General features: G+C 45.1%; 1 protein-coding gene across 2 annotated transcripts in view; it reads left to right on the top strand.

Annotated features, from left to right (window-relative positions):
• Positions 1–24,913, top strand: part of thsd4 (thrombospondin type 1 domain containing 4) — a 33,458-nt gene extending 8,545 nt beyond the window's left edge. For both annotated transcript variants that reach the window (XM_076047010.1, XM_076047002.1), the window contains exons 8-18: positions 17,823–18,027; positions 20,067–20,242; positions 20,542–20,623; positions 20,694–20,891; positions 21,332–21,461; positions 22,022–22,226; positions 22,301–22,474; positions 22,801–22,974; positions 23,134–23,313; positions 23,951–24,095; positions 24,269–24,913. In XM_076047010.1, the coding sequence (XP_075903125.1) occupies positions 17,823–18,027; positions 20,067–20,242; positions 20,542–20,623; positions 20,694–20,891; positions 21,332–21,461; positions 22,022–22,226; positions 22,301–22,474; positions 22,801–22,974; positions 23,134–23,313; positions 23,951–24,095; positions 24,269–24,411 (1,812 nt within the window). In that variant the 3' untranslated portion in view covers positions 24,412–24,913. The remainder of the gene's footprint in view (positions 1–17,822; positions 18,028–20,066; positions 20,243–20,541; positions 20,624–20,693; positions 20,892–21,331; positions 21,462–22,021; positions 22,227–22,300; positions 22,475–22,800; positions 22,975–23,133; positions 23,314–23,950; positions 24,096–24,268) is intronic.
• The last annotated feature ends 807 nt before the right edge of the window (positions 24,914–25,720 follow it).

The following is a 25,720-nucleotide window of genomic DNA, read 5'->3' as shown; positions in this document are numbered from 1 at the left end:
CAGTCTCCTGACAACAATCTCCTGGAAGCTTCATTCTGCCTTTTCCCCTCATTTTTTAATCAGATCTTTGGGGTTTCTGCCTTGATTTCAGCAGCTGCCTCCAGCGTTGTGTGTGTGTGTGTTGGGATGGTGACACACAGAGTTATGCAATTGTTCTATGCAACCTTTCCAAAGAGCACCTAAACAGTGATTAAGGTGCAGTTGACTCTGCTGTCTGCCAAGGGTTGTTTTTCAATGTAAACACAATTATTGAAATCAGTTTCCAATCAATTATTATTGTTGGACCGGAGGAAAAATGTTCTGGCGAGCGCCCGTGTTGCCAGCAGAGGGCAGCACAGCGCTAGAGTCAACCTCCTAAGATCTGAACTGGAGACAGTCGAGGAGGATCTTCCTGTCAGAGGCAGAGCCACATGTGATTTATCACTGCACTGCTGATTTGTCCCGCTGGCTCTGTGTTAATTCCCGCCATTTTAAAGGAAAAGGCCAAGAAAGAAAGGACGGTGAGAACCTGAGCTGGTTCTCAATGTCCTGGAATCACTTCAACATTCTTATGATCAGGATTTAACTCCAAGAAAGAAATGTTGGATAATTTGGATTCCACTTTGGATCCAAAGTGCCAGTTGGTGGAGCTGAGCTGGCTCACTGTGTTTTCCCATGCTCTTGAATTCACCACCAATCTGTGTGAGATGAAGATTAGAAGGGAGGGGGGGGGGCTGCCTTGATCACATTTTAACACTCGCTGCTCTGTGATCTCCCATGCGTGGCGGTGGAGGGTGAATTGTTATCAGCAATTGTGCGTGTATGACCGCACACTGATCTTTGTGTATGAAATGACATTTCTACAAATATAATAGTGTGCTTGTAGGCACTAATCAGCTCCTTCCCCGCGCTTGAGTCTTGCGGAGACGTCAAATAGTACAGTGAAGCTACACAGTGTTTGCTGGCAGCAGTGTTATTGATGATGTGCAGCTCTTAGTCAGCTGCAGCTCCAGTGTGGCACTGGACAAAACCCACTGGAAACCACGAGAAGTTTACTGCAAGAACAACTTGTTTGAAGTGCCACTCACTGCTGGTTCCTGTTTGGATCAGCTGATGGTCAGCTGGTGCCGTGCACTCTGCGTGACCCGACATGATAGCTCATAGTGTGTCAAAACACTGAATCAAGGGATCAAAGTTGAGAAAAGATTAGAGCAGAATTAACGCTGAATTAGAAGATAATTACCTGCTGGGTTTCACTGCAGTTTGCTACTTTTGTTAAAGGAACAGTTCGCCAAAAAGTTACAGTGTCGATTCGTCACTCACTACTCCTGTGGATGGAGTGTCAGGGGATGGTTTCAAATCCAGTTCATTGACAGCCAGATAGATGGATGCATGGATGGATGGATGGATGGATGGAACGATAGATAGATAGATAGATAGATGGATAGATAGGTGGATGGACGATGGATGGATGGATGGATGGATGGATGGATGGATGGATGGAACGATAGATAGATAGATGGATGGATGGATGGGTGGATGGATGGATGGATAGATGGATGGATAGATGGGTGGATGGATGGATGGATGGATGGATGGATAGATGGGTGGATGGATGGATGGATGGATGGAACGATAGATAGATAGATGGATGGATGGGTGGATGGATGGATGGATAGATAGGTGGATGGATGGATGTATAGATGGATGGATAGATGGGTGGATGGATGGATGGATGGATGGATGGAACGATGGATGGATGGATGGATAGATGGATGGATAGATAGGTGGATGGATGATGGATGGATAGATGGGTGGATGGATGGATGGAACGATAGATAGATGGGTGGATGGGTGGATGGATGGATGGATAGATGGATGGATAGATAGGTGGATGGATGATGGATGGATAGATGGGTGGATGGATGGATGGATGGATGGATGGATGGAAAGAGATAGATGGATGGATAGATGGATGGATGGATGGAACGATAGATAGATAGATGGATAGATAGGTGGATGGATGGATGGATGGATGATGGATGGATAGATGGGTGGATGGATGGATAGACAGACAGACAGACAGACAGACAGACTCCAAAGTTCTTGCCTGCCGAATGAAACAGCACGAAACTCAAACAGCACGTTGGTGCAGCAAGGCAGCCAGTGCTCCTGCTTTGAACTGACTTCTCATTTTCTGGAGTGTAAAGTACAAAAGCAGCTCTTTGTGTCTCCCACTCAGCCAGCCAGTCTGCAGCTACTCTCTGGTGCCATGTAAACACAGGCCACTGTGTCGCAGTGCTCACATGACTGCGCTCCTGACTGGAGGCTGCACTTGGAAGCATGCAGCTCGTGCTGTCGTTGTTTCACGACTGCAGAGTCGTCCAGCCGTGTGTTCCTGTTTTTGCTTCTTTTCTTTGATCTGGCTGCCGTCCCCAGGGTGGAACTCAAGGGTGCAGAATACGCATGTAGACTGCAAAGTCTAACAAGAGCCGGCAGTGACGGCGTGGTTTTAGAGTTTAAAATGGGGAACATTTTAATTTCAACCAAACCTACACTGAGGCAAAGCTACATTTTAAATAAAACCCACGGGTTTTGAGCCCGGATGAAACTATTACTGCCTGATAGTAAACAGGCAATATTATTACATTAGATTAGATTACATTAGATGTACTTTATTAATCCTTTACAGGAAATGTTATTAAATTCATCCTTTGGTCACTCTATTTAAAATGAAAGTGTGGATGGCCACTGAAGAACATCCGTCTCTGAGGCTGTGAAACCCCCTCACTTGTTTTCAGAAGACCACGGGAAGAAAGATCCCTTTATAGGGCGCCGAGCTGCGACCTCTCTCACTTTATTCCAAGGGAGGGTATTTGAGAAGGGTGTGTGTGTATTTTTAATGGGCGATCACTGACCACACACTTTTCGGTGGGCCCAGCTGAGGGTACAGACCCACCATTCTGCACACACACTGGCTTTGCACCACTTCCTGGGGCTCCGCGCAGAAAGTGGGGAAAGAGGGATGAAATGTCAGGGAAGTCCATCTTCAAAGCTGAAATTCAGACGAGTTGGAGAGGATAAATATGGCAAAGATGTAAATGTGTTGTTTCCAAGAGGCAGTGCAACAGCGATGTGGACAGATGCTGGTGTATGGGCTTTGTCATTTTCGCTCCCAGTTAATAAAGATGGCAGATCGAAGGAGGCTTCTTCAGCGCCGCTGCACTTTGGAGGTCTTGGCCGCGGCCTTCCTGTCTGGCTGTGATGTTCCCCAGCAGCCCGAGCACGGATCATGTCCACATTTATCAAGCCACATCTGAGGCCACCTTTACCTTCCCTGTATGGCCAGCAGCATATGTTTGGAAATCCAGGCAGACTGGTTGAATTGGGCTCAGTCTTCTAAAGCAGGCCATCAGACGGACTGACGTCATTTCCCTTTATCTTTACCTCACGCAGACGCTGAAATATTAGTATAATATATATTATATATCATAAATTATTATTTAGATTAACTGTAAGCAGTGGCACCCTGCCACCCACCCAAAGGAGGAGGCCTGGGAGTTTCAGTTTCCATTTTCCGTTTTTCAAACAATCTGTTTATGTCCAAACCAAGCAAATAAGCAATCACAGTAGAAAACATACAATAATATACATAATATTTGGTTAATGCAATAACAACAACGTAGAAGTTTATTGTTGATGTATGTGTCATAACACAAAAACTATGAGACAAGCTTGAAAAAAAAAAAGAAGATTCAGTGAAATCAAAGAAATGAAATGAATGCAATTCAAAGTACAGATAGAATTTTGGCTTTTTGGGACATTCTTCACATTCTTCATGTTGTTTGATCCTCAAAACTGCAGGCAGCTACAGAGAGAAATACCAACGCTTCAAGTAAACCTCGTGTTGCTGTAAATCATTTATGCTGAGGTGTGTATTTCATTTGAGTCTGAACATGGAGCTGAATATTATTCAAACATACTTCAACATTTATATTAAATATGCGTTCGCCTTGATAGATAGAGCGTGTGGATGAGTTGAGCTGAGGCACTGCCACAGTTTTGCTAACTCTGGTTCCAAGAAGGTCCTCAGGTCCAGAATAGACCCACAAGACTGGTGGAGGAGGCCTATTAATTCATCGGTGTTTACATGAGCAGAGCAGAACAGCAGCAGCGGGAACAGGGCGGGTGTAGAATCGATTTCATGGGACTGAGCTGACTCAGGAATCTTTTGAAAATCCACTCAAATAAAATAACCTTGTGGTCAGACACACGCACCGCATAGCATAAAATTGCTGCGACGCGGCCAAAGGAAAACTCTTGGTCCAGAGGATTTTATTGGTGTTATTTTTGTGTTTAGCAAATCACAGATTAAACTCAGTTGTAAGAGTCACTGGGACGTAAAACGCAAGATTGACCCCAATCTTGGACGGTCAGAGCAGAAAAGCTAATAAAGGAAGTCATACTACTGCCATTGATGTCTTGTGGCGAGCTCACAATTGAATTGAAATGTAAAAGCTTCCATGACATGCTTGTCAGAAATTCTGTTAAACATAATTGTCCGATTAGTTATGGGACAGACGCTAAGTCAGTCCACGGCGGTTGATGGAACAAGTTGTAGACGAGCCACAGCTGCACTTTTATTCATCAAACAGTCGCTGCCTCAGCACAGTTTGTTGTAAACTGAAATCTCTCATACTTTTTTTTAGGAGAGTTTTGCTGTGTTAGCTGCATCGCATGTGAGGCTTGAGATGAGAGCAGCGCGAGTGTGACGCCTCTGTTTCAGTTTACATACTGTCCTTAGATTTTAATAGATACTTTATTGATGTCCAGGATAATCTTAATTTCAGTTTTTATACATATATAAAAAAACCCAACTAAAACCTTCAAAAATTTGCACGTTAACGTTAAGCTCACTTAACTTTGGAATAGTGACAAAGTTTGTCCCGCTGCCCTCAGGAGGGAGCCGCAGGTCGGGTTGGGCTGTAGCGCAGCGGCCGTATCCCACTGACTGACACTTGTTGCTGCCAAGAGGGGCTCAAATATGAGAATTCCAGTCGGCGGACAGTCAAGACAAATGGTCAGTGAGAAGTGAAAATGTGAAGGAGATGACAGATTGATGTCATCGTTGAGGCTGAACTTCCTGATCTTGATGGGCCCTGTGCTCTTCCCTGCTGGCTGCCACTGACGCATGACAGGCCTGGCTGGCTGGCTGGCTGGCTGGCTGGCTGGCTGGCTGGCTGGCTGGCTGTCCACACTTCTGGCAGGAGACACTTGTTCTGCTCTGTTCTGCCACAGCAGTGCCGGAGCTTCTTGTTCCCTTTAATTTGACGGCGTCGTCATGAAATGATGTTTCCTCAGCAGTTTGTTTAAGCTGCTTTTGTCTCTATGTAATGATCTGTCCTCCTGTTCTTGTAATAACTAAAAAAAAAAGTGCCATGGAAATGGCAGTTTTTGTATGTGAACAGGTTTTTCGACGCTGATATCGTGATTTTTTTTTCTTAATCCAGTTTTTAGTGTTGACCTTCTTCTTCCTCTTGGCCACACTTTGCCATTCAGCAATCCAACCGCTGGGCTTGGAGCAGAAATCCAAATGTTTGTCGTTTGCCGTTTTTTTGAAGCCGTTCTTTGCAGGGAACCAACAGCGACAGCTGGAGGAGGTTATCGGAAGCTCAGACGAGCTCCTTCCTTAACGTGATCATTACGCATCCTGTCAAATGGTGCTGACTGTGTGCCATTTGACTGAAATGACAAGCTTGATGGAGAGTCGATTGAAGTCTGATAACAGAGGGATGTGATGGATGTGGGTGGGTTGAAGGCAGAGGCTGAGCGTTGAGCTCGGCAGCAGAGCGGCGGGTCAGAGGCAGATTTATGGCGGCGGCCCTATAGAGACCAAGGGTTGTTTTATTTTTAACCTTCAGCAGTCGCCCCCGGCTCTCCGCCGGACAGACGGCTGTTGACAGTGATTGGCTGCTGTCTGGGTGGCTGTCAATTGTAGAGACAGTTGGGCGCACTTTACGCCTCATCGGTGCGTCTGGAATGTCAGAGGTGTCGGGGCTCTCAATGTGTGGCCGGCGCGCTGGGAAGACGAGCTGGAATTCATCATTTTCAAATCAAGATGAGGAAGATTAGTGAGGATGTGCGCGCGTGGTCGATGCAGTGGTGTTTAAAGTGACGCCTGTTTGGCGGCAAGCAGTTAGTCTGTGCTACTACTTTACACACGCTGCTGCTTTCTGTCACTGGTGTGCACTTGGAACAGTGTAAATGTCTCATTTGTAGCTTGTGTGTGTGTGTGTACGTGTGTGTATATGTGTGTTTGTACGTGTGTGTGTATGTGTGTGTGCAAATGCGGGGCAGTATGTACAGGTACTACCCGAAAAATCAGAATATCAAGTAAAAGTTGTGGTAACTTTGCTGATTTAGATTTTCAGCTTTTTAAAACCCACAAACTCACAATTTTTTTTTTTTTGAATTTGAGTTTTCTTTTTAAGCTGCAAGACCTGATCAGCAAAATCCAAAGAAATAAAAACTTGAAATGTATTGATTTGCATATTATTCCTTTACATAATATGTCACATTCACTTTTTTTTAAGTTGAATTGCAGAAATATCTATATAAAATCTATCACGTGGCATTAACAAAGACACTTTAGCAGGTACAACAACATAAACCCCCAATTTTTCTCTCAGAGCTGCTTTAATTCTTCGTGCTTCTAGAAGGTGCTGGAAACATTCCTCCAGGTCCTTTCATCCACGTCGGTGACTGGTCAGAGGCCCAGGGGACAATCGAGTCATTGTCATGTTCAAGAAAGCAGTTCCAGACGGTGTGCCTCTGGAAATAGCCCTCGGTAGATCCACTGTGGTCATACAGGAAAGGGATGGTCAGCAGCAACACTCAGACAGGCAGTGGTGTTTGAACGATGCACAACTGGGACGAAGGAGCCAAAGGTCTGCCAAGAAAATCCCCCCAGCAGTCATTGTTCTGCTGGCTGCTGCTGCTGCTGCTGGGAATAAATCCCCTTTAACGGAGTGATGGGCTGCCGTCAGGTGGTCCGACATCCCCACAGGTGGTCGTTTGTTTCAGACATTTGTGAATTAATACACATTTCGTTCGGACATATTTCGCAAAACTGTTTCCGCTCTCTGTTGTTGTTTTGTGACAGCGGGTTTTCCAGCTGTTTCACTCACATTCTCACATCGTTCACATTTCTTGTCCCACTGTGTGCCTTCCCAACCCAAAGACCGCTTTGAGAGTGAATAAATGCGACAGTAACAGATGGAAAGGGCAATTTCTCAGTGTGCACAGTGTGCTCAGTGAGAGACCATTCAGAGGCAACTTGCAGCTGGGCTCAATTGCAGAAAAGCTGGAGGGAAAATGTAATACTCCCATTTTTACCCTGGAGTCAGCGTTTCCATCAGCACTGAGGAAGAGGAGGTAATAGAGAGGAGATGAAGCTGCGATGCCTGTTTGACATTAAAAGCAACATGCAGCACCTGTGCACTTGGCTGAGGATGGCACCCGTGGAGGGGCCTCTGATGTGCACTAACCTGCTGCTCATTGCTTCTGCAGACGCACAACCTTTACAGTCGGCTGTTTTTCAATCAAGGCCGAGGGCGCAGATGGAAAGAGCAGCTCTGCTCAGCCACACCTCGCCGCTCCCACCGCTCATCACCCCCCCCCCTCCCCGCTCCTGTTTATGTGTGTTTTCTCCTCCTGATTTTTTGCCGGTTATTTCCCAAATGTGCAATTCATCCAAAATTGAAATTCAGGCTTTTTTCTATCCACGCGGCTGTGGCTGGAGGCGCTTGTGAGAATTCATACTCATTGTGTCCTTTTGAGCAAGAATTCCACCCATTGCCAAACCAGTGGAGGATGATTGTGCTCCTTGACTCAAATTAAAAAAGTGAAGGTAATAGAAGACAAACTTGGTGGTTTCGTCCCAGTAACTGGAGGAGCCGTTTGCCTCAGCTTGACCACCAAACACGATGGGCCAGATCCACCAAGAATGGAGCGCAGTGCTAAATGACTTTTGCCTTTTTTGCACTTCCAGCTCGGAGGATACGCTCAATATTTTATGGTCAGCGTCAACATTTGGAGACAAATTGGAGTGCAGAGTCTTCCAGACACTTGGATGACACCGCGCAAGCAGTAGAGACACATTACATAATTATAAGGCTAATGAAAATACGCTTCCACTTTACGATGCTTTCCTTTCAGGAATCTCTACAATAAGAAATATCCCCAAACAGAGCAATACTTAAAGGGCAATTCCGCCCCAAAATTCCAACTTGCGCTGTGCTGCTGGTAACATAAATCAAGACGCCTACTTTTTTTTTCCTTCCTGATTCCACATCATGGGGCTGCTGTATATGGACTATGATGTAAGGCAGAGTAATGATGGAGCTGGCGGCCGAGGCTCTTTTCCACTCCGGCGCCACCTGCTAAAAACGTTAGCACCATTCTGAGAGAAACATCTCTCAGAATGGGAAAAGACAAAGTGGACGCTGCTGACCCGACTGCGCGCGGTCGTGTTGAAGCCCACCTGCTGTAGAGCACGACTCCGACGTGTGTGGGTGGAGGAGAGAATCAGGCGTCTGGAGCCAGCGCTGACTCGAAGCGGCGCTGAGCCAGTTGTTGTTGTTGAAGGTAGCAGGAGCTCTGCAGCTCCGGGGTCAGCGCAGGGCCATTCTGCCCTGATCTGACCTCTGGGTGCTGAAGGCCTCCGTAATCCCCCAAACCAGGGGAGCAGAAGACGGAGCCTGTAGTGAAAGTGATGGTCCTCATGTCTTCCACATCCCCATGTTGTTGCCGCTGTTCCCTCTACAGCAGTGCTTCTCGACTGGTGGAGTCTCAGCCACACCTAATTTCCTTCCAAATGATTGTTCCGTCAAATTGCTTGGCCAGAAATGACTGTTTAAAACTTTAGTATTAATAGACAGGCAAACAAAAAAAGGCAAGAAAAAAATATTCCCTTCTATTCTCGTCAATCCGAAGTTGCAATGCTAAGTTGACTCGGCTCAAATGCCCTTCCACTGAAAACAAAATACCAGAACCTTATTGAATAAAGGAAACTCAGCAGGATGTTGCCAAAACGCAGCTGTGTGCTGCACAGTTCCTTTCACATTACGGCAAAGATCTTTTCATGTTTAGTGCAACATTCGTCTCAAACTTTACAGCGAGCAGACATTTGCGGAAATATATTTTGTAGATGACAATAAATCAGTCGTTCTTTCAGTCCGTCTTTATGTCTCCCTTCCTCCCATCTGCTCGTCTTCTTGTGATGTCCTCCGTGGTGTTCCGTCAATCCACCCGCAGCCTCGCAGCGCAGGCAGCAGCAGCAGCAGCAGCAGCAGCAGCATGATGTGAGATTGGGTTTGAAGTTTTCAACTATCTCATTACGTAGAAGCAACAGGGCACGTTCAGAAAATCAATTTGCTTTTATTTTTGGAGAAATGTCAGAGCAGAGGAAGAGGAGTGCGCTGCTTGCTCAGTGTGTCCAGCTGGACTGGATCTCAGCGATGTTGGTCGGGGTGCAGCAGCAAAACCACACCATGATTTGGCTCTTTTTGACTGCAGGGTTTAGGATTCCTGTGTTGCTGTCTAGTTTGCAGTGGAATGCTTTGTGGCACTTGTTTGGGGCGGGGGTGGGGTTGTTTGTTTGTTGGAAAAAAACATATGTTTTAAAGTCTCGACACAAGCCTGCTTAAATACTGGATTGAAGGAGCTCAGACTTGATAACTTTTAACATCAATCTCTTATGAAAATCACCACAGACAACATGGAAGCCGTGATTTGGCTCATTTTGCTGCTTTACATTGTTTGCAAAAGTTTCACTTCTTTATTTCGATGATTTCCTCATATGTTCATATGCATATATTCTGTTTAATCAAGTTTAGTCATAGGTGTTTAGCTTGTTATTTCGGGCCCCGCGAGAAGTTTCTCCTCCCTATTTTTTTCCTTTCGCACTGAAAATATTTCCCCTCAAATTCCTCACTGTATTCCAGTTCGCCGTCAGCAGCAGCAGCAGCAGCAGCAGCAGCAGCAGCAGCAGCAGCAGCAGTCTTTGCTTCCTTTCCCTCCACATCTCTGTCCCTCCTATTCATTTTTTCTACCTCTCCCTCCTCTAAAAAAGATCCAGTCTCCCAGCGTGCCCGAGCTGCACCTCCCCCAGCTCAGTTTACAAGCGGCACTCACAGAAATCAGCTTGGCGGTGGTGGTGAGAGGGTGGGTGTTTTTTTTTTTCTTGTGGCATTCTCAGAGCTGCAGAGGGAAGGAGAGAGGCTGACAACACGCTTCTCGCTGGACTCGCGTGTGTGTGTGTGTGTGTGTGTGTGTGTGTGTGTGTGTGTGTGTGTGTGTGTGTATGTGGACGTCTGGGTGACTGCTTGGACGTGTCCTGTGGCCAGATGACAGAATGCTGTCAGGACTGGCTCTTCTGCTGCTCGTCTGCCTCAACATGCGCGTTCAGGGGAAGCCACGGTCACAGGTAGGAGCAGCTTCACCTCCACTGGGTCCTGCAGGGACCAGGTTTCCCCCCCGACCCCCACCCCACCCCACCACTACCACCACTACCACCACAGCAGCTCTTGGTCACCAAGACCAAGAGCTGCCGTGGCAGAAATTGTCGTTTGAAATTGTGAATTCGGACGGGTGCGGGTCGATTTGTGTGAGTCGCGTTTGGTTGATTCCAATCAGCACCAGGCACTCGGGCCGTCAGTGCAACTTGTTGATCTTGTGGTCCTGCCTGCGAGTGGAAATATTTACAGTGTGGCTGTTTCTGCCGCGCTCGCCGAGTGCGTTTATTTTTCTCCAACACGTTGACGGGCTGCTGGTGAGATTAGATCCCCTCCCAGTGAAAGACTCACTGACTCAGGCCCGTCCTGGGGCCGTAGGGATGTGTTCAGATCTCCACTGCCAGGCTGAATTTGCTCCTGACGGCGCTCGTGTCTGGGCCCCAGACATTTTAAGCTCATCTGTTTTTGCTGGTAATTGATGAGGCAGCGTGAAAGTTGTGAAGGCGATGAGATCTCAATGAGGTTGTCTGTAGTTTTGTACAACTGCACAGCTATTGAAGAAACAGACGGACCAAGCGTCCCCTCTGATGGGGGTGATTAGCGCTGGCAACATTTCCTTTGGGACGACGCCCCAATAGACAGTCAGTGTTATTGATATCTGCCTGCTATTCTCACGGATTGTTTCCCCTCTAACAATATTCAATCAAGACACCACCTATACCCAGCTCGTTGCAAAGACTTCCACATCTGACGAAGCTATAGCAGCCGTGAGGGTTGCACATGCGCCATCTCAGTCTGCTTGGCCCAAAACTAAAAACTCTTTGATTGCATTTGAAAAACAAACTGTGGTGAAACTCCAGTAACAGATGTGCCTCTGCGGTCTCCGATCTGTCTCTGCGTTCCCAAAATGGTGCATCCCAAGCAGAGCGGTGACATCAGGAGAAGCCCAAAGCATCTTTATGGCTACGTGCACCACAGCCTCATGGCTATTTCTGAGTGTTTAACAAGTGGCCCTTGGTGCCCTTTGGTGGCAGATGGTTGACTGTGTGGAGTGAAACCTTTCTTTACTGTTGGGATCAAAGGTCCCGTCCCTCTCTACCTACATCTCTGTTCACACTTGCATGCATTTTGTAGCCACCTTGTGGACACAACAGATAGCTTTATGCAATGATAATGATGATGACAATTGATGTGCCTTTTTCAAATTAATAGCGCTATTGTTTTTTTTGTTTTGTAAAAGCACATATACCTCATAGTGATGCAGTTGGAGCATGTTTCATGACAAAATCTGGAAATGGATGAGATGGGTTGGCACCAGCTCTACCAGTACTGCAGGGAAGCCTTGTGTTAAGTTAATGGAAGCTAGTAGTTGTCAATGTCTAAAGAGGCAAAAAATAAACATGTAATCTCATCAATGTGATTCTGAATGAAAGGGATCTTCTGACAAGAAAGAATCACTTAAGATGAAAAAAAAAAAAAAAACACATGTGAGCCTTAACATAAAATTTGAGAGAGTCGCTTGTTGGGTTTTTTGTTGGCAGTAAATAGTGAAGCCAGAACAGTTAGATCGATAGTTAGAGAAGCAGTCGTATTTCTTGCACTTCAGCTGTTAGATTTCTTTGTTCTTGAAGGAATACAGCCGGGACACACAACAACACAATAAGACATTTTCACCATTATTTACGTTTATGATTTGGGGAATCAATTCCAGTAATAGATGTGCTATTAATTACAACCATCGCTATCCCCAAAAGAAAAAAAAAAATGTTTTGTTTCATACAATAATGGTTTGTATTTCACACACGATGCAAATCAGGACCAGTCAGCATTTCAGTCCGTTTGGTGTGGTGGTGGGTTGCCGCATGTGAGCTCGTTGGCAGTGTGGCTTGCACAGATACAGATGTGTTTGAAGTGCTGACTGAAGTAAAAGCAATATTGCCTTCCTCGGCTTGTTAAAACCAGTTAAGATCCTCAGCATCCCAACATGTGGGAGGCAGATGCTGGTACCTTTGGCAGCCCCAGCGGGCCCTCTCTGCGAAGGTATAGCTCATTTATTCCCCCCGAGATTTAAAAAAAAAAAAAACGGAAAAAAAAAAACCTCCACATGATAATATCTTTTAATTTCAATTTTATTTTTTTTCCATAAGACATTTGAAATATCTCAGTAATATCATATCCAGACACACCCTGTGTTTTGAGTTGACCCAAATGAATTCCTCTGTCACTGGGCTGGTGTTGGTGTTCTCAACCCATAAGCCCAGTTTTGTAGTCTATATTGCATTTCCAGATGAAGCAATGTGTCACTGTTAACCAGGTCCTGAACACTTTACTGGTAAGAATAAAAAAAAAAAAACAAAAAGTAAAATATTTGTAGTTATTTATGTTTGTTTCATTATTAAGTGATTACTAAAAGTAGCAAGGCGCAGATAGAACTTCCTGTCAGCAACCAAAACTGTCATTCTTCACATATTATACCAACCGTTTCCAAATTGTATTAGCAATCCATTTGGAAGTTTGATACACCCAGCCACTTGAGGAATATTACACTGACAGTTGGCTTGAGGTCAAAAGAGATGACGGACGTTTCCGGCTCTGTGTGAGCAAACCGTTTGTCCGTAGCTTCTGTTTAAGTGACCATAGTTTGTGTACATTGGCTGAAACGTGAGCAGTGCAGGTTGGCCTGCTGTGAAGTGCAGTGGAGCTCTGTGGTCGCGGCCATAAACATCTGCCAATGTCGCTCTGTCAGCGGTTTGATGTCTCCCAGCTCCAAATCGTCCTGTCCGAGCAGCCCGTGCACGTTTCCATCCTGTGAAGCTTAGAAAATATTTGATTTGCGGCAAAATCAGCACGGTTACGTTGCACAAACACTCTGACGCCCTGCAACCCCCACCAGGCGTCGGAGAAGCCAGGTTGTTGTTTGTTTTATCCACCACATTTCAAACTTCATCCTCTCCAGCAGAGTGGAGTCAAACCTCCGCTTGCCGCTAACGTTCCTTCAGCTCATATGTCCCAAAGCAGCTTTCACACACGTTTGCATTCCTGCCATTAAACCATAAACTTGGTGTTAATATTGACAAACTGTAATTCTTTGCAGGGGATTATTCAGTGTCTGCACTCAAAGTCTGTCATGTGATATCTGACATTCTGCTTTTTTCCTCAACTCTCAGACGCTGATTTCTTTGCTGACTGCATCTTTTTTTTTTTGAAAAAAAAAAAAAAATGTGCACCATCTTCCAAAGTCAACCACACTATTGCAGTATTTTTGTTATCATTAAATTGCCATTTATTCCGCTGACTTTTTTTTTTTTCTGCGGGAAGCAAACAGCGACCGCTCGTCAGTGCGGCTGCTTCATCGTATCGTCCACAGCCGTTTATACCAGCAGTGTTGTTTGTCCTGCTGCACACTTTCATATGTAAACAGGCCAGTATCGTTGTTATATGTTGTATGTGACACCCACAGAGAGAAGGAAGCCTCCTCTGCATCCTCTTGCATTCTGAAGCAAATTGCAAGCCTGGGCCACACAAATAAAATGTGATTTAATTTTGCTGTGAGTTGCTTTGCAAAACCTCCGCTCACGCTCTACGCATCTCAAAGAAGAAAAACAGCACCTGCGTCTATTGTGCGGGGCTATATGTAGTTACTGTGTGGAACACATCCACACAGACGTCTTCGGAGACAAAAACAACATCAACAGCCATCTCGCCAGCTCCTACAGCTTCAGCAATTACTGCGTGACATTGCTGCTTGTTGGAGCCCAGTAGATTCTCCACCTTCAGTCTGAACGCATATGAACCAGGCTTGAGACAGCCTTCGGCCTAAGACAGCTGGGATAGGCTCCAGCAGACCCCCCCCCTCTCCCCCCCGACCCTGAATAGGAATAAGCGGGTATAGAAGATGAATGATGATGAATGAATGAGATACAGCCACAGTGATGGTGTACAGTGTAATATTAGAAGAAGGTTCAGTGACCATGCAGAGGATGTCTGCACTTCATTCTAAAAGTTCTGTTGTATTTTCGGGTAATGAAAGAAATCCCCGGTGACAACTAAGCGCCTTTGACACCATGTGGGTTCACTTTGCTCCAAAAAGTGCAATACTATGAGTTTGACCCAGTTGCAATCTTCTTGGGACAATATCGTGGAGATTTACCTTGAGATTATGTTGTTTTCAAGGCTTGCCAGTTGACTGCCAGTTGACTCCGCCGTCCTAACACGTGTAACCGATTCCAGATGAAGGTGAGCCTTTGTGACATTTTTTAGAAATCCTGTTCTAGTTCCACTGAAAACAGGGCGATTTCCTCTCCCCATATGGTGAAAACCCACCCATGGAGGCAAAGTGCCGAGGGTGAGAGAAACAAAATAAAACAAAACAAACAAGAGTCAAAATTTCTCTTTGACTTCGGCTGTGAAGAGTCAATGAGGCAGTTGCCAAGCCTGAGCTGCGTTGAGGCGTCCTGGCAGGGTTCAGGCTTCTCCAGCCATGGGAGTGGAGTGAGCCACAAGCACAGATGTGACAATTTGTTTGGCCTTTTATGGGAGAATCAACAATATTTCACCAATTCTGATGGTGTATCCTTAAAAATCACTTCATTTTAAATCATTATTCATAGAATAACTGAATAGCTGAACTGAACCAATAACTGTCCGTGCACAACTGAAACCTCTTGACTGCTATCTGACCCGAGTCCACAGTCATGTGAGACTCTGTTTTACCGTTCAAGTTTTGGGACGAAAAATTCCAGTGCGTCTTCTCCACTACCAAGATGTTTTGATCCAGGAGTTTTCTCAACTCGACGGCCTCGGATAATCTTTCACCATGTCTGCGTCTGTTTTATGGAAGGAATATTTTCCCTTTTTCAGGCAAAGACGGCACGAGCTGCGGCAACAATGCTGTTTTTCTCCACAGGATTTATAGAGAGAATGGAGACACGTAGGAGATATCTGTTAATAGCCACGTCCTCCTGTCTGCAACTTTATTTGTTTTCCACTATAAACTTACTGCGGCTTTGTAAAAATTGAAGAAATCCTGGAATTCCTCATCATTCTTCTTTAGATCCCTGACCCTTTGCATAACTTTTGTCATTTCTGATCTCTAAACTGTGGCCGACTGATGTCTCATTTTGCTCTCACTGTTGATGCATCACTTGGTGATCATTATCCGGGATTTATCCTGTCGCAGCGCAGAATAAATCCACCACGACCACAAGAGTTTTTGGCAGTTTTCAGCTCTCTTAGTTTGCTGATATTTTCTCTCATCGCTTATTTCCTGTGGTGAAGGAGCCATTCCATGTTTGTTTTGGCCTGGAAGTGTAGAGAGCTACTGCAGATGCGCCAGAGCCAGACGCTTTCCTGGCTTTTCACCCCAGCGTCTATGCTGCTGCTTCGGACATCATTTTCCTGCTGTACGCTTCGCATATGTTTGATTCTTTACCGTTCCTCACGTGTTTTTCATCTCCTTGCTCTGAAATCCATCCATCTCCTGTTCACTGTTCCAAAAAAAGACAGATATTCTGCCCTGTAGATCTGACAAATCGTCATATTTTTTATTTTCGTGCGACACAAGTTGCACCATTGCAGTAGAAGTGAACTTTCCCAGAATGCAATTCTAAACAAATCAGAAAATAAGAGGCAGAGAGAGAGAGAGAGAGAGACTATCTTTTTTTTGTGTCTTTGAATTTTTTTTTTTTTTTATTGAAAAAAAGAATACTGAAAACAGAACAAAAAACAAATGGACTAATGATACTTCATTTCAATTCTTTGCCCATCCATCTTTCTGCCAACCCTCAACTGTGCTCCAGCAACGAGAGCCAACTCGCTCACCACATTCACAAAATGTTCCATAACTTTGTTGGATGGATGACATATAGCTCAGGTCACTGATATGACTGATAGCTCTGGTCACTGATATGACTGATAGCTCAGGTCAGTCAGGCAGTAGTTCTGAAGGACGTGTAATAAGCAGCAGGAAAGAAAACGCCGCCCTCAATCACGGAGCCACATGGAAGCAGAATACAAAAAGGTCTGGAAATTGGCTGCTGTCCAGGCCAAGAGACCCCCCCCCCACCCCCCCTCCACACACACACACACACACACACACACACACACTATGTTGGCTCCTGTATAGCTCACCGTGACCTGCTTGGCAGTGCATTGTGATGAGTGTGTCCCAGTGTGTTCCAGTGTACAGTAGCTCAGTGGGAGCACTCCTGGCTGCTGCGCCACCTGTTTGCAAAGCGAGCTGCTCTAACTGCCGCTTTTATGGACTGCTGATGTGAAGTGTTCTATTTTTACTGTGCCCAGGTTTGCCAGTAAATCATTCACAGGCGTGTGGCACGGAAATGTCACACTTTCTGAACATTTTGACGTTAAATCCCCAGAGCAGGTATTTCAAAATGAATAGATAAATAACTGAAAGAATTAATGAATGAATGAGTGAATAAGTAAGTAAATAAATAAATAACAGCTGGGATAGGCTCCAGCAGACCCCCGTGACCCTGAGCTCGGGACTAAGCGGGTATGGAAAATGAATGAATGAATAAATAAATAAATAAATAAGGGAAGAGAAGATAAAATAAAAAGAAGTAGTCCCATCTATGAAGCGACTACAGTATCACTGTTCTCTTGTAAATAGATGGAGGCTGACAGTCTCGGTTGTGGCCACACTTTGTGGTTTCTCTTTGCCTGGTTTGTCTGTTTTCGCTGACGAGGTGCTGCTGCTATCCCTGTGTGTTGTTGTCCGAACCGTCTAAGCATTTCACCACGCAGTGGATAATGGAGCTATCCTTTTGGATCATCACCATCATTTCCTACGCCACATCATCCGTCCATCTCTAACTCTGGACCCTGTGAGTCGTTTCTGGCTCGTCTCTGTGGTGCTCTGTCTGGTGATGCCTCATGACGTGCCAAAAGACCCAGCGGATCTAGATAACATCAGTGGGTCCAGACATCTTCTGGATCTGCCTCCCTGTACTGCAGATAAAGAAATTACACATCAGCAACAGTTCCCAGTTTTGAATCAGGACCTCTCATCCATCCGTCTTATTGCAGGACCACATAGAAAGAAAACTAATATTCACACTCACTCCTGCAGCCAGTTTAGAGTTTCCTATTGACCATTAGCAATGTGGGAGGAAGCTGGAGAACCCAGAGAGAACCCAGGCAGACACTGGGAGAACATGTAAAGTCCACACAGGACACGTGCGCACGTGGATGTAACTGTACATTAAAATAAAGCTCCCTGCACTTTCTTTTTAGGGCTGATGTGTGAACTTCATCCATCATACCTCTGCGCCTCTTCATCGGCACTTCCTTCTCTCCTCTGCCTCACAGAGCCTCGGCTGTGACGACTATCTTGGATCGGAAAAGGTGGTGGACAAGTGCGGCGTGTGCGGCGGCGACAACACGACCTGCAGGCTCGTCTCTGGCGTCTTCAGTCACAGTTTATCCAAAATCGGCTATCATAAGATAGTGGAGATCCCCGAGGGGGCCACCAACATCAACGTCACGGAGATGCTGAAGAGCAGAAACTATCTCGGTAGGACCAGAAACAGTCATCACAAAGACACACAAATAGTGATAATTGTCTGTCTGTCTGTATCTAAAATGTCAGCAGGTGAATTGTTTCAAAATGTCAACAATAACCCACACACTTGCAAGAAGCCAATCAAGTTCTTTTTCCAATTTGATCAAGTTGATCAATTGAAACCTACTGTTTGGATCCCATCTCAAGTGGATTCCAGCTTAAAATCCAAGATCCCGTTGTTGCCTTGGCTTTCCTGGTGGGTTGACCTCTTAGCAGTGATTTGCTCTTCCCAGCTTGCTCGGCTCTGTTTTGCTGTGAGCTCCAAAAAGGGCATTAGAACCTTCAACTAAACCACTCTTCTTCCTCACAGGGATCAGTGGCACTGAGCTCTGTTGCCCTTTGAATAGGCTTTGAGAGCGCCGTCATTTTCTTTATGCTCCTGACAAACTTGCCAACCACTCCATTTACATCAGTGAGGAAATCCATCCAATATTAGCAGCATATTAAAGTCACTCTTTGCTAATATTCTCTCTGCGTTGTTTACACTTCCTCACAACATGGTGATTGTGTATAAACATGTCAAGCATGTAGTCCAAGTCCAAGTCTCTTGAGCTAAGAGACATCCATCCATCCATCCATCCATCCATCCATCCATCCATCCATCCGCTTTCATCAGCACCCATGGGTTTCTCTGCTCCTTCCTCTCCATGTTATCTAGTTCCTCTGGGATTGGATCCTGAGGTGTCCTGGCTCACCTTTTGTTTTTTAGCTTCATAATAAGCGTCTTAAAGTCCTTGCAGGATTTCCTGGAGCCCTTGTTTCCTTTTGCAGCTCGTCTGGCTGCCTCTGAATGTTTCCACTCAGGACCACAGTTCCAGCTGGAGGCGGCTGTCTTCACCCGAGCCTGAACGCATTTAGAAGAAATAAAAATCCACGTATATATCGATAATGAGATGAGCTGAAGAAAAGTTTGTCACTCCACGGTATAAGTTCCAGTTGTGTGGGCAGAAAACATTAATGGGATTGGATTGATTCATAGGTGGGTGTCACTTTTTGAGACCTTTGCCAGCGTGAGGCCAGCGTGACCACCCACCACTGCGGTGCAGACTTCCATTTAATTGGCAGCAGTGAGCGAAACGCACGACACAGATAATTGGCGTCTTAGCAAAGGAGCCCGGGACACGGCAGCGGTGGGTTATTTTCAGAAGTGAGTGATGGCGGAATGTTAGACATTGTTTAATGAGAGCCATGCAGTGGCTCGACAGCAGAAGAACTATGTATGGACCACCACCGCCACCACCAGCAGCAGCAGCAGCAGCAGCGCTCCGTGGGGAAGGCACATAAGCAGGCTTTCATTAGAGGATTTTACCCCTAAAGTCTCAGCGTCCTTTTTAATTAAGGTGAGCTGCAGTATTGGTGAGAACAGGAGCAAGAGAAACACGCCGAGCGTTTACCCCCAGAGCTGAAGCACAAAGATGCTGAGTCATTCTCCTTATTTCCTGCACCTCAACAAACAGTGCACTCTTAAACGCATTCTTCGTCATCATTTTGGCAGTGTGCGCTTTTGCATATAAAGCATATCGGCCAATAAAATGAACCATCGGTCATTTTTAAAAAGATTCACAGTCCAGGTTTTGTGATTGAAACGTTGAGTACTGACCATGTTCGGAGCTGCCACATGCCCAGTTTCTCCCTCAGAAGGCCTCCGCCTGCTCTCGTGTGCATCCCTAATGGGCTTTCAGTTTTCCAAACACTCTTTTACAAGGCTGTCTTAAGTTACACTTTTAATGCTTTTCTAATGGACTCTTGTACTTTGTCCATGGGATGAGTGGAAACCTTCTCGGGAGATTTTGGGACTTGCGAGAACGATTTTGCCAGCGCTGAGAGATTTTCAAACGCATGAGGACAAAGCCTCTGTTTGGATGACCTATTTTGTTGGAAATGTCGCTGTTTTCACATTTTCACACTGTCTTATGGGTTTTATTGTTTGTTTGTTTTTTTTGTTTGAATGAGCTGGAACAATGCATAATTCTGCTGTGGTTCCCTCCAAGCTCTCCAAAGCCGCTCAGGACGATCCATCATCAATGGAAACTGGGCCATTGACCGACCAGGGAAGTATGAGGGAGTGGGCACCCTGTTCACCTACCGCCGGCCCAATGAAATCAGCAGCACAGCTGGGGAGTCTTTTCTCGCCGATGGACCCACTAATGAAATTTTGGAAGTTTACGTAAGTAAGAATTCAACTTAGAAATTCATCAAAGTTGTCTCTCATTCTGAGAAACTAAGCAGTGATTTCTCATGTCTGACAGTGTGTCAGTCATACATTAGAGCAGGCCTGTCAAACTCAAATACACAGTGGGCCAAGATATCAAACTTGGACATTGTAGCGGGCCCAACATTGATATTTATTGGAAAAAATCTTCCTTAAGAAGAGCCAAATTACTCTTTGAGACAAATTCTGACACCTATGCCTTCGAGGAATTACAGTATTTGAAAACAATTTGATTTTTTTTCTCTCTTCATTAGATGATCTTCCAGCAGCCAAATCCTGGTGTTCACTATCAATACCTTCTCCCATCAGAGGAACCAGTCAGCACTCCGCAGCAAGGTAAACACACAATTGAGTCGCTGAGTGCAGTATTTCTCATTGAGTCAGTACTTCTGTGTCTGTGTTTCAGGAAACAACTTGAATGGACCTAATGGATCTGAGCTCCTGGGCAACACTGAAGAAAATAACAACGCAGCAGGTGGCGAGAGGGAGCCCTCCGCCTCGCTCCCCAACAACAAGGTTTCCGTCAGTCAGCCGCCGAGACGCAGCAGAGACTACAGTTGGAGACTGGCTGGTGCAACAGAGTGCAGCGCCACCTGTGGGAAAGGTAAGTCACCTCAGTCATCTGATGTCTTTAGTTTTCAGAACGACTGAAACCCAACGAATATAGGCTCAAATTCAACAATAGTCAATTGTAAAATTGACTCAGTGTATGTTAAGTAAAATCAAATACTTTTCCGGTTTTAGGTTTTTTTTCAATCACAAGTTTTGAATCATCATATAGATGCTGAGTGCAAACTGAAAAATTTCAGTCCAGCAGGAATTAAAGAAATCTATTGCAAAAACAGTTTTTTCTTTATTATACATTATTGAAAAGTGGTTTGTGTTCTTCATCTTTTCAGTTATAGTATATAGTATGAAATAGTTCACAGTATCAAAAGATATAACCTGTTTTTTTTTTTTTAAAACATTTCAAAGTAATTATTTGAAAGGTATTTTTGATTAAAGTTCTGGATCCAACGGTTCATCTTTGTGTTCTTCCTGCAGGCTCTAGACACTCCATCTTCCACTGTGTGTCACGGCTGAATGATGTCCAGGTGTCAGAAGCGTTCTGTGACAGCAGCAGCCGACCGACTCCGCAGGGAGAGCCGTGCAACCTGCAGCCCTGCCCAGCCTTGTGAGATATGACACTGCACTCACTCACCGTCATTTCAGGATTGAAGAAAACATCCTTAGATAATAATCTACTCAAGCAACCTGGGGTCAAACCCATACAACGCAGGTGCAGGGAAGTTGCCCTTATTCTGTGGTCCACTCATATCATCAAATACTGTTTTATGCTACAAAAAAGTGACTTTTTTCTTTTTAATAATAAATTAAGCATGAACCAGAGCACTTGTACGCAAAAGAAATGTGCCACAGTTACTACTTGTAACAGAATTATAATTTTTTGCTGCAGTTTTTTGCTAAATTTGCATTTATTATTATTATTATTATTATTATAATAATAATAATAATAATAATAATAATAATAATAATAATAATAATAATAATAATAATAATAATAATAATATTATTGTTGTTATTATTAACAGTAAAGAAACATTTATACTTAACACTTTAAATAGTACCTTTTTAAATTTTATAACCAAGAAAGTCTGAACATAATTCATAAATCCCATTGGTTTAGATGCTTATTGAACATGCAGCTGTAATTTCAATGTCTTCTCTGAGCAGCTGGGACATTGGAGAGTGGTCAGAATGCAGCAAAACCTGCGGGCTGGGCATGCAGCATCGCCAGGTCCTGTGTCGTCAGATTTACGCCAACCGCACACTCAACGTCCACACAAGCCACTGCCAGAACCTGGAGCGCCCAGAGACCGCCAGCACCTGCCAGCTGAAGATCTGCAGCGAGTGGCAGATTCGCTCCGAGTGGACTGCAGTAAGTGACAATGCAACGTCCAGTTTTCTGCCTTCACCCCGTCACTATGAATCATGTGTCGTGTGCCTCCACAGTGCTCAGTTCCATGTGGCCATGGCCAGAGGACGCGAGAGGTGCGCTGCGTCAGCAACCTGGGAGACTTTGTTCCAGACCAAGAGTGCAACATGAACCTGCGGCCCTTCGATGTGGAGAACTGTGACATGGGGGCGTGTGCCAAGAGCTGGTTCTACACCGACTGGGGCAACACAGTGGGTCCTAGAGACATTGTCATGTTCACTTATTTGTCAATAGAGGGAGAGTCTTTCCTCTAGAAGCATCCAGAAGCCAAATACCAGCCCACACGTTCAAGTTTACACCTAGATATGAGGATGACTCTGGAGAGAGCTGTCAGTCCAACAGATGAATGATTTATTTTCAAACAAGTATTCAAACAAAAATACATCTGTTCATTTTACATACATAGGTACAAATATGAAAAAAAAACACTAAATGAGCAAAAGATAAAGCAAACTGTGGAAAGGAAAGGGAGCATTTGTTCACAGTAGGATTAAAGACAATCTGGTTTCATTTGCAGTGCTCAGCAGAGTGTGGGATGGGTGTGCGAACCCGGGGAGTGGTCTGCCTGACCAACCAGGTCAGCAGCCTCCCCCTGGAGGGCTGCGGCAGCGAGCGACCCGCCACCTCGCAGGTCTGCAACAACGGCCACTGTGAGCAGCGCATTGAGTGGTTCACTGGCCCATGGAGTCAGGTAGGAGGCTCACGGTCGGCTCTAGAGGATCCAGTCTGGATCAGCCAGCCATGTGAAACATGTACAGTCAATTTACATGGACTTATGAGGATTTGTTTTACTTTTTATTTTGATTTTTTTGCATTGAATAATCAAATCAATGCGGCCCCTTGGACCCAGTGCTCTGCAGAGTGTGGCCCAGGCAGCCAGCAGAGGTCAGTGGTGTGCCTGATGAGGTCGGACGAGGGCTTCACTGTCATGCAGCCTTATGAGTGCTCGTCCCTGGAGCGGCCGCTCAGCCAGCAGAGCTGCAACCTGAAGGCCTGCGGAGCAAAGTGGTATCACACCGAGTGGAGTGGGGTAAGACTGGCAACAACAGGAGCGTCCTCCTCTGTTTTTTTTTGTGTTTCCTGTTTTATTTTGACAGTCTCGTCCCCTTGGGTTTTTTTTTTGCCACCAGTGTCTCATCATCAGTCCTGCCCTTGATTGTTTTCACCTGTGAGCCCTTCTGCCTTCTTCTCTAAATAATCCTCGTCTCCCTTTGTCCTTGTCACATTGTCTGTTTATGGCGGGGGGGGTTTGTCAGGTCGGTTATTACATGTTTTTTTTTTTTTTATAAATAAATAAGTTGAAATGAAACACGTCCCCTGGTCTCCCAAACAAAACGCAGGAATAATGATAAGATGAGTTGTATCGAGAAGCCATCAGGAGCCTTCACCTCTGCAGGACGCTGTTAACAGAGGAACAAATGTGCTTTATTGGAGCTGTGTAGACTTTGTTGGGTCCTCCAGCATCATTATGTGAGGCTGCCCCAGTGTAGTCTGGCATAAGAAAAAGATCTGAAAATTTGTACAATACGCGACCTTCAGATGACCTACATCCCCATTTTAAATGTTTAAATGTTTAAATGTTGAACATGCATCTTTTGACAAGTTGTTGTTATTTCAAGTGTTTGTTTCTGCAACATCTTTGTTTTGTGCCGCCGCTCTACGTCCAGTGTTCGAAAACATGCGAAGGAGGTTTCCGTGTGCGAGAAGTGCGCTGCCTGTCTGACGACATGACGTCCAGTGACGCCTGCGACGAGCAGCTGAAACCTGCAGAGAAGGAAGACTGCAACCCAGAGCCCTGCATACCACAGATAGGTCAGTGGTGTAGTACGACGAAGACACACTATTACTACCAGTGTGAAGTTGGCAATGTAAACGCTGGCATTAGCACCAGTTAGGCTGCACAATACATACTGAAGAGGCTGCAGTTGCATTAAAAGTTAGCATCTCTGGCTAACACTAATTCTAAGCATTTCCTTCTGTTTCAGATGAGAACTGTCGCGACAAATACTTCAACTGCAATGTGGTGGTCCAGGCCCGGCTCTGCGTGTACGACTACTACAGGACGACTTGCTGTGCTTCATGTTCTCGAGGGAGCCACAGACATTCAGTTCAGCGAGGCCGCAGCTAGCGTCCTTTAGCCTCACGATGGGGAAGACTCAATATTCTTCACAGGCGCTCAGCTCTCAGGCCAGGAGGAGGAGTGAACTGGATAGAACTCGGCTTATAAATATGTGCCAAGAATGGAAACTGAGAAGGAACATTTCTCTTGGCTCAGTCAGAAGCAGCTCTTGGTGGAAAGATACACAGAGGAAAAGTGGGAGTGAGGGATTCCTCTGCACCGTGTGTGTGTGACAAAGCTCCACTAAAGAGAGAGGGATCTCAAACTCAGAACCACAACACACTCTGTGTTTTGACCTTTTGCCACTGAAAGACTGAAGTGTATATGTTTTAGATGGACCATGCCAATTTTACAGAGTATACTAACTATCTGGTTTCTTTTTTTACACTACAGTGCAGTTTCATGGCAGTGTCATATGAAGGCGATGCTGCCTTGTTTCCGATTTTACACCAACTTTGTTGACCAAAGATATGTATGAGAACCTCTCCAATAAAAGGCAGTTTCAACTTTACATATTTTTGTCCCTGGTTGCGCAAACACTGGCACGCAGCAATCAGGTGTAAAGTCATTGTGTAATATGAGTGTATATACAGCATATACAAATGTAACACTGAGTTAGTGATGTCTTTTTGTTATCGGGTGTTCGGTTCTCTCTAATTATTTATGTGGCACTAAACAAGGGCCACTGGTTCCTCACTTAATCGGTCTCTGCGGCCTTGAACTGGAGGTTTTCACCTGCCTGCTTCCATCTCGGAGGCACGTGTTCAATTTCTCTTCCGCTCTTCTCTCAAAAAAAAAGAACATTTTTGGAGTTAAAACAATCCTTTAATGTTCACGATGTGACGCAGTACTGTTGAGTATTTTACAACAAGACTATGGGATACTGAAGATCTGTGTGTCACCCTTTTTTCATCCAAAACCTGCAGTTCTCACGTACTTTTGTATATTCTATTGTCAGTGCTTTACAAAACCAATAAACATATTTCTTATGCAAGGAGAATAAAAACTCTAGTAAACTCTTGTTTATCATTAGCCGGTGCACAGCTGCTGCAGAAAAGGTTTGCATGTCTTGATTGGAAATTCAATTGTCAAGTCTGTAATATTTTATCCTATCAAATGCTGTATAGGTTAGTGCATCATTTTGCCTTTTAAATGGTGTGGTTTGACAGTTATAGTTGTTCCAGAAGAGTCACACAGTGGTTTCCCAGTCATACAGGACTTTACTGGATATTCCCTGAAGTCGTGGCCGCATGAACTCGGCCTTGTACGGCGCAGTCATTGTGCGTATGTATTTTGACCCAGTAAGGATGCTGTACCG

Source organism: Nelusetta ayraudi, unplaced genomic scaffold, assembly GCF_046127955.1.
Source record: "Nelusetta ayraudi isolate G7.1 ecotype Tasmania unplaced genomic scaffold, CSIRO-AGI_Nayr_v1 ptg000005l, whole genome shotgun sequence".
Lineage (NCBI taxonomy): Eukaryota > Metazoa > Chordata > Actinopteri > Tetraodontiformes > Monacanthidae > Nelusetta > Nelusetta ayraudi.
Note: the sequence above shows the minus strand (reverse complement) of the source record. Positions and strands in the feature narration are given on the sequence as shown.